General features: G+C 55.6%; 1 protein-coding gene across 1 annotated transcript in view; it reads right to left on the reverse strand.

Moving 5' to 3' along the window:
* The window catches only part of WFS1 (Wolfram syndrome 1 (wolframin)), a 27,482-nt gene extending 24,643 nt beyond the window's left edge, over positions 1 to 2,839 (reverse strand). The window contains exon 1 of the mRNA XM_008580494.1: positions 2,606 to 2,839. Coding sequence (XP_008578716.1) covers positions 2,606 to 2,837 — 232 coding nt within the window. The 5' untranslated portion in view covers positions 2,838 to 2,839. The remainder of the gene's footprint in view (positions 1 to 2,605) is intronic.
* Positions 2,840 to 9,031: the final 6,192 nt, after the last annotated feature.

Here is a 9,031-nt window from a genome sequence, read left to right on the forward strand (position 1 = left end):
GGTCCCGTTGCCGGGCCCCGGTCCGGTACGGGGGTGACACTGGGGGTTGGGGTCCGTTGCCGGTCCCCGGTCCGGTACGGGCGTGACACTGAGGGTTGCGATCCGTTGCCGGACACGGAAAAAGACAAAAAAAAAAAAAGAAAACCTGCCTGACTTGTGATGCACACGCCGCACGCGGAAGCCCCTAACCCCAGACTCACACAGCCCAAGGTGAGTCACCCAGGAGGAGTCAGCCAGGGAGTTGTAAACCTTTATGGTGAACTATGCATAAAGTGAGGGTGCCAGGAGGACTGAAGAGCACCTTGGAGAAGGAACACGGGCCCAGGACCTGCTTTACAACACCCATAAAGCATGTCACATAGTTGCCACTACAAGGCACTGGCCGTCTCTGAGTCACCATGCCAGGTGCCTCAGGTGCTGCACCACAAGCACATGCTGGGGCGAGGGGCGTTGGCTTGGCTCTGCATGCAGCCCCAGCACACTTCCTGCTCATTCCAGGCCCTGATGGACATTCGTTCAATGCCCAGGCACGGGGTGTAATCCCCACACCGACTCCCCATGGTTGGTATGAGGGTACTTCAAAAAGTTCATGGAAAAAATAGAATTAAAAGATAACACAAATCTTTCCATGAACTTTTTGAAGTAACCTTGTATTACCGCACCCACTTCATGGATGAAGAAAAAGGCCTCTGACTCCCTCAATGGCACACAGCTCAAGGCTACCAGTCCACTGGAGAGTCACACCTGGGCCAGAGCTCAGAGGAGGGAGTGCCCAGCCAGCTGAAATGGGCAGGGGTCGCCAAACCACAGAGGGCAGTCTCCAGCTGCAGGTTTGACTCACTGGAGGGCCAGGAAACTGAATGAGCTGCCCACAGCCCCCTTTGTTTGTAAATAAAAGGTCAGGATAGAGAATGTCCAGCTGCAACACACCCAGGGTGGACAATCCTGCTCTGGAAATTTCCATTCCCACTGAGGAGGCGTGTGCGTGTGCACATGCGCCTGGCTGTGACAGAACATCCATGTCACACTGTGGCCGAGGTCAGAAAGAGGAAAAAGCAGCAGAGCCTCACAAGCAGGCAGGACTTCAACAGGTAGAGGTGGCCATGGCATGTCTCAGGCAGAGGTTCGACGTGGGCACAGGGGAGGTGGGTAACCAGACCTGGAGAATGTGCAATGGCCTCGGTGTACAGGGGAAGAGTGGGTGGTGACCCATGGAGAGACGTGTTCCAGTCCAAGCACAGAGCCGGGAGCAGGCCGCTCCGAGGGTCTCGGTGCTCTGGTGGTCCTGCCTGCAAATGGGGCTGCCAGTCAGTCCCTACCTTGCAGAGCTGGCTGCTATGAGAATAAGATGATGAACTGAAGAGCACTGGGTGGATTACTAAAAGAGTGATGTGACCACCAGCTATGTATTTTCCCAAACACCATGGCCAGAAGCCCAGATCCTCCCTTTTGAGTGTCTGCAGAACTCACAGTAAGGTGTAAGCATTTCCAGCCACAGCAGTGCCGAAGCATGGAAAAGCCTCTCTAACAAGGCCAGCGTCACAGCCCAGCTAGAGTCTTGCCCCAACTCACCACTCAGCTCAGAGGTCAGGCCAGACCCTCAGCACCATCAGCCCCGCATCTCCTTCTCTCCCCCAGAGGGCTGGGGCCACTTCTTGCCTCCCGGCCTTGCCCTGCTGACCCTCTGTGGTTCTCTTCCCCCCTGCTGACTCCTGCTCAGGCATAGCCTCTCCCCAGAAGGTAGCTTCACACCTCTCTCCCCTCCCTTCCTGATCCCAGGGCCAGGGCCCCCTATGCTCCTGTGAGTCTGGAGACTCCCTGAGGGCAGGGCCATGTTTGAGTCACTTGCGCTCTCCATGCAGAGGACCCTGCTCAGTGCTCAGTGAGCAGCAGGAGGGTGGGCAGGTGGATCACACCCTAGTGCCCTCCCCCAATGCCAGTGAGCCCTGTCGGCTCTAGGGCTGGCTGCAGGAGGCCAGGCACCATGACGCTGGGTCCTCACGACGTCTTGTCTCTGCCCCTACCACTGGGAAGGTCTGCAGGAGTGAAACTTCAGGAAGCCCAAGAACGGAAGAGCGGTGAGAGCAGACCTCAGCAGCCTGGCTCGGGATGGAGGATGGTGGGCCAGAGAGCAGTGAGGGCCTGTACCCTGGGCACAAGCACATTCCAGGGGGCAGGTGGCCCCGAGGGGAGTGGCCAGGGGCTCCCAGGCCAAGCAGAGCTGCTGACCAAACGGTCCCTCAGGACTGAGCCAGGAGGATGTCAAGAGGGGCCACAGTGGACAGGACAACAGGGGCTTCCCAGAGCCCTGTGCGGGAACCTGGGGGGAAGGAGCACGCCTTCACAGTGCCTGATGAGGTAGAGCCCACCAGCCCCCAACGGGAATGGATCAGGACTGGAGCCACTGATTATAAATGTAATAAAGCAATGTGCTGTCGGCTGCAGCTCCCGTCTGTGATCTGAGGTGCATAGCCTGAACTGCAACGGAGCCCTGGCAGGAGAAACCTCTCAGGGGTCCCTGGGCCCTGTGCTCACCCTGCTCTCATTGAACAGCCCTGGCCTGGGCTAGGGACAGCTGAGCTTGTGGCCCTGTCCCCTTACCTACCGGTTCCTTCCACTCTTTCTCGGTTCATGGCGTGCTGTGCCCGGGGCTCAGCTGGGGCAGCCGCATCTCCAAAACCTGGTCTGGGGCCGGCCTGGGGTCCAGGAGCTCGGGGTGCTTCGCTCTCCACCTGGCCCACTGAGGCAGTGGCGTTGAGCCGAGAGCGGGCCTGGGGCTGCGGCACTGGCGGAGGCTGTGGGCGGGAGGGGCTCGGTGGAGGGCCAGCGGAGTCCATCCTGCCTGCAAGAAAAGCCCGGGGTCAGATGCCAGGGCCGCCAGGTACGACCTGTTCCAGCTTTCAGTGTGTGGTAAGGAGAGAGGAAAGCGAAGGGCAACAAGGTGGGAGCTGTCAAACACTGTGCATGTGACAATCTCATTTAACCTCGCCATAGCCCACACAGGGCTAGACACCTTACAGAAACTCACCCTGGACTGCACAGCAGCTATGGAGTTGGAGGCAGACTGAAGCAAAGCAGCTGCCAGCCAAGGAATGCAAGCGTGGCCAGCAGCCACCTGAAGATGGGAGCAAGGCAGGCAGGAGCCTCCCTCAGCCGCAGGAGGGACCAGCCTGGCTCCACACCTTGATTTTAGCCTTCTGCCTCCAGAACCGTTAGAGAACGAATTACTGTTGTTTTAAGCCCCCAAGTTTCTGGCAGTTTCTTATGAGAGCCTTAGGAAACTAATACAGTAGCAAAGAGTAAAAGTTAAATAAATGTGGGAAGGGAAGGTGGGGAGGAGGAGTGAGAAGAGGAGGGAAGGCAGACCTGGTGGGGCCAGAGTCTGGAACATACCCGCCCGGCTCCACGACCCTCTCCACCAGGCCCAAGCAGGAGAGCTGTAATGCCCAGATATTAACACACACTGAAAAGCAAACTACTGCAAACACTGGGGTGGTGGTATAAGAAAAGACATTAGAACAACCTGGACAGCACAGTCTGTGACATGTGGCACGACATGGGAAAGGCCTTTATTCAATAATGGGGCCTAACGTGCTGCTTAGCAACATGGAGAAACACCACCGACGTGGTCAGGGGCAGCCACCAACCACACACTGTGGAGCTGAAGGCTCTAAAGGAGGCCTAGCCCTGGGATCCCTAGCCTGGGGCCGTGGGTGGGCTTCAGGGGGACACAGACTACTGAAATCATCGAACCTCGTGCACATTATGTGTGGGCTCAGGAAGACTTCCTCAGATTCCCAAATGACCCTCTACAGACTCAAGGTTGAATCCATCTTCTTCGTTACAGATGAGGAAACTGAGGCACAGAGTAGGGAAGGCTGGCAATTAGGAAATCTAGCTCCTAACTCTAATCTGCCTCGGCTCTGTGCTCTTGGCTGGGTGCCCACCAGGTGTGGTCCTGAACAGGCCACGTCCCTCCCTGCATGCACCTCAGTTTCTCATCCGTAAATGGGGACGGTCACCCCACACTCGGGGTGACTGTGAAGACCAGTGAGACCAGAGATCATGTGCTGCATGAGGGGCCTAGGGTCTCGGCCATTTCTAAACCCCCAGCTCCTAGGACCAAACCCGGCCTGAGTAGGTGCCTGGTGGATGTTTTTGGAGACTGTGGTCACTGGAAGAGTCAGGAGCAGCCCCAGGTACCATACACCAGTCCTCAGGGGCTAAACAACCATTTCTGCTCCATCCCCAGCTACAAATGGGTCCTAAAGATCGGATCTGTGTCCACCAAAGAACTCTAGATTTCAATCTGGACATTCCTCCCTCAGAGGGACTGAGCCCTTATTTTAAAACATCCCTCCAGGTGCAAAGCAGAAGCACGGTCAAGCCTCGTGAATCTGCTTGGAATCAACACAGTGCTTGGTGCTGCTTCCAAACTCCAGGCTTCTGGGAGCTGGCAAGTTCGGTAAAACTGGTCATTTAACTGCATGTACAGACGCAAGTGAGCATACAGCCAGCTATGGGGAAGAAAAATAAGCCAGATACCTGGCATACAGGAAAACAGTTGTGCAGGTGACTGGCCATCTGAGACAGTGACAAAGTGAGTTCTTCAAGCCACATGCAGCCACTTTCTACCTCACCTTCTCCTGTGGCTCCCACTGACCCCAGAATCAAGTGCCGCTGTCTTAGGACGGCAGAAAGCAACTCTCCTTTATTGGGAGCTGACTTCCACCATTAATAACAACGGCTTTGTTCTCAGGACCATACCCGCATTTTCTCATGGTTCCTCACACAGCCCTAGGAGGCAAGTACTATTATCATCCTGGTGTTGTAGATGGTGAAATTGTTTATCTTCCAACTCTCACCCCATTTCACACACAAGGAAGGTAAAGTACCCACTCAAGGCCAAACAGTTCACAGTGCCTTGGAGCTGAAATTCAAATTTACACCTGCTGGATTCCAAAACCACTGCAAGCTCATTTCTGAAAAAGAGGCTTTTCAAACTCTGATCTCCACCGCACCCTCTCTCCCCTGGTCCATCCACTCCAATAAGCTGGCTGCTTCTCAACACCAACATGCAATTGTACCTCTGCGCTCTGGGCCCGCAGCACCCTCTTCCCGGAGGGCCCTCTCCCCTAGTCCAAATCCTTCAGGTCAAGGTCTCAAGCCACACCTCCTTTGCAGGAGTTTCCCAGCTGCCTCTGCTCTGAGTCCTTCCTCACCTGCTCTCAGGTAAGTACCCAGCACTCGGGGTCTTTCTCCATCAGAGCCCTAGAGGTGTATAAGGTTCAGCACCGTCCCGGCCAACAGGAGACAATTTTACAACCAGAAGCAACATGTGGGGTGGATCACCCTTTCCTAGCCGCTTCTTTACCTCACGGTGTCTCAGTTTCCCCATCTGTAAAATAGGCATACCATCTCCCACGTCAGGGTGCTATGGGATGATGGAAGAGAAAGCAATCAACAATAACCTCAAGTCGTTACTCGCAGGTGCCAAGGCACGCTCACTTGAAAAACACCTTATAGAAGGTATTTCAGGAAAACAGGTTCTGGCTGGCCTGCTGGGCTAAGTATTACGCATGTCACATTACAGTCAGAAAAAAAACTGTTCAAAGTAAAATCTCTGGTTAGTAAGAATGGATGAATACAGGAGGATTAATTTTCAGGTTCCCTGAGGGTTGACCAAGCCTGGCTTGGATCAAAGGGCTTGTTATTTCAAAATAAAATGATCCCTGGCCACGGCTGGCCTCAAGGACAATGAAGATCAGACACGATCTAGCAGTGGAAGGACCTGCAGAGCCTTCCTCCCTGTGAAACTGCAAGCCCTAAAGGTAGGGCTGTATCTCATCCATCTGGCAATACCTGCATCCTTGCTGGGCACACACGAGGGGCTTAGAGTATGCAGGGTGGAAGCCTGAGGCGGCCTGGCCTGGGGAAGGGGCACTGTCTAGGGAGTGATGTTGCTGTGACCTTCCCCCAGGCCCCAGTATCCTGACTGCATCTACTCTCTATCCCCCAGTTCCAAGACAACTCCAATTGCCCACGAGGGGGGCAGTCAACCCCAACTGTCTGGATGGCCAGAGAGGTGGCTTGGAACCCATCATTGAGTAAGATCCAAAAAAGCAGAGTGGCTAGCATTCTTTCCCTGTGAGCACCAAGGCATATTTTTATCGCATCAAAACACAAACGCCAGCATCGAGGAGCTCAGCTGAAAGGCCACCACCCCCAGGGAGGGCTGCACAGACCAGGTTTCCACCAAGACATGGAGCAAAATGACCATGTGGCCTTTGCCCAAAAGGCTCCCACCCTCGCCCAGGCCAACCCCACCTCTCAAGCCTGTTCCTCAAAAACAGCCCCGTGAGAAGCCAAGAAGATGCTCCTGCTCTCTGACCACACCTCCACCTCCAGGAGCCCAGCCCAGGGGGATCACCAGAGATACCTACAGGGCTCACACACAAGGATTCCGTCACAGTGGCACTTTTCAGTACCATTCAAATAGGGACAGGTTATGAAATTTATAGTCCCTCCATACGAGCTACACTATACAGCTGTTAAACATGATCTTGTCTATGAATGTTTAAAGACAAGGAAAATGTGTAACACTTAAAGCAGGGTTTAAAGCAGCAAGAAGATATTATCCTGAGTCTGTTTAGGATGAAAACAAAATTTATCTGCAGAAAAAGATGGAAGGAAATGCCCCCCACCCCCCAATTTTAACACTTGCTATCTCTGGGTAAATAATTATAGGTGGTTTTATTATATTCCTTTTTTAAAATGTACTTTCCTAATTTTCTATGATGAATGTGTAATGTTTTTGGAATTAAAGCAAAATGTTATCTTAAAACCCGTCTGTGACCAAGCCCAAAAAGAACAGGCCCACTGGATACTTGGACTGGGATGTCTATTCTGGCCTGGCCTGACCCAGTCCCCTGGCACAGGGCTGCTCCTCAAGACAAGGGTGCAAAGCCCTTGGTGGCTTCCAAGTACCTATTTTTGCCCAGAGTATTAAGGGCCAAACCAAGGAACATTCCAGTTCCACCCAATGTTTCACATTTTCAGGAGCATGGGGGGAGTAGAACTGGGAATGCCCTGGGCAGCCATCGTGGGCAGTCACAGTGGCCACGCCCCCACCGCACCCCCTGGCACCTGTTCTGTGCCTAGCCCTGGCTGGTCAGCAGGCATGGACTGAGGGTCTGTTCCATGCCAGGCACTGAGTTGGTCCACCTTGCCCTAGAGAGGACTCATCCAGGGCCAGCCTTCGAGCAGCTTGATGTAGATGGGAAGGGCAACACCTAAACAGCCACGAAGATGGAGCTGCACTTGGGGCTGTGGGGGACCCCACAGAAGGGGATCCCTCACTCAATGTGGGAAGGGGCAGGCTAGGAATTCTGCAGGAGGCTTCGACTGAGCCTTCAGGATAAGCAGGCAAGGGGCCAGGCAAGGGAGTGGGGTGGAGGCGCCTGGGCAGTTCAGCAAGAGATGTGCCCAGAAGAGGCAGTGGAGGGACAGTGAGCCAGCAATGTGGCCAGGAAAGAGCAAGCGGCTGGGATGTGAGTGCTGGAGAAGGGACACAGGAAGGAGAGCACAGGTTGAGTGAGCGGTATGGCAGTCTCTGAGGGCCTGAAGGAATACCAGGCATAGGAGATGGGCTGACCTTACAGCCAGAAGGAAGTGGCGTTAAAGAACCAGCAGGGCTGCGTGGACACAGGATGGGACTGGGGAGGAGACTGGGGGGCCGTCCAGGGAGAGGTGAGAAGCCTCAACCAGGACAGGCATCCCTGCTCAGGAGCCAGGAGATCCCTAACTAAATGTGACGAATGAGGGGACTCGGGGTGGCCTGGTTTGTGGCTGGGGGCTACTGCAGTGGTGCCACCTCCTGAGACAGGACATGCTGTAGAAAGCACTGGTTCTTACTACCACCAGTATGGACGGGCGTTTGGTGTCTGTCTCGCAGTGCAGGTATTTCTGGGGGTCAACACTGAGCTGGGTTCCCCTCTGTGACCAGCCCCACCCTAGGATGGTCAGGGAGGCCTGAGTCAGGGAGCCTTTCCACACTCTCCCATCCTGGGAAAGAAGGTGAGGGGTCTCCCAGCCCACCTTTCCTGTGTCTGTGGGGAGAGGGGTGGGACAAAGGAAGAAAGATGCTGGAATATAAAGAAAACTCTCATGAGAATCACAGCCCCTTGGAGGCAGCAGTAAACAGGGGGGACAGTGGAAAGAGTGGCCCCTGGGCTTCCATGGGGTCCCTTGCAGGTGGCAGTGAGAAGGGTCAGCCCGTACACAGGGTCCCCAGGGCACAGCTCTGTGAGTGAGTGAGTGAGGGATCCTGAGGGAAGGGAAAGCCCTTTACAAACCACACCAGGGAGCACTGCCCAAGGTGAGGGGAGGTGGGGCTGCACTTGCTCTGGGGAGATGGCGGGCAGAGGTCCCACCCCAGCATCCTGTCTGATCAGCTGCATGGTCCTGGGCAGGCACCACAGCCCGCTGAGCCTCAGCTTCGTCGTGTGTCAGGTGAGGACTCTGCAGAGTGTTAAATATGAGGGGTAGGAGACGTACACATGCTAGTTCCCTGGAATTTGACAACATCAACCACAAAGAACGGGGAGGGAGGACACAGCTCCATCACGCGCAAAAGGGCTGGGTCAGATTCTCCAGAAAGCTTCCATCTGTCACGTCAGAAGTTAAGGTTCCCGAGGGCCGGGTTCACACCAGGCAGGGTCCAGGGGCTGCCGCTGCCGCTGCCCACCCCCCGCTACTGGGGGAGCTTGGAGGGGCAGAGGAACGGCCACGTGTCTCCTAAGTGGGCCGCGGGGGCTTCCGCCTGACCCAGAAGCCGCTCCTCAGTGTAGCCGGGTCCCACTGGAGGGCTCAGTCCCCAACACCCCGAACCCCTACCCCGCACCTGGCCCAGGTGCCCTCGAGCAGCCTGGCGGCCCTGGGGGTGGCCCTGGGCCCCGCCGAGCCGGTCGATCGCGACGGTGGAAGGGCAGGGCGGCAGCTCGGGCGGCCGGGGAGGGGCGCCCGCCCACCC

Source organism: Galeopterus variegatus, unplaced genomic scaffold (genome assembly GCF_000696425.1).
Source record: "Galeopterus variegatus unplaced genomic scaffold, G_variegatus-3.0.2 Scaffold2113, whole genome shotgun sequence".
NCBI classification, from domain to species: domain Eukaryota; kingdom Metazoa; phylum Chordata; class Mammalia; order Dermoptera; family Cynocephalidae; genus Galeopterus; species Galeopterus variegatus.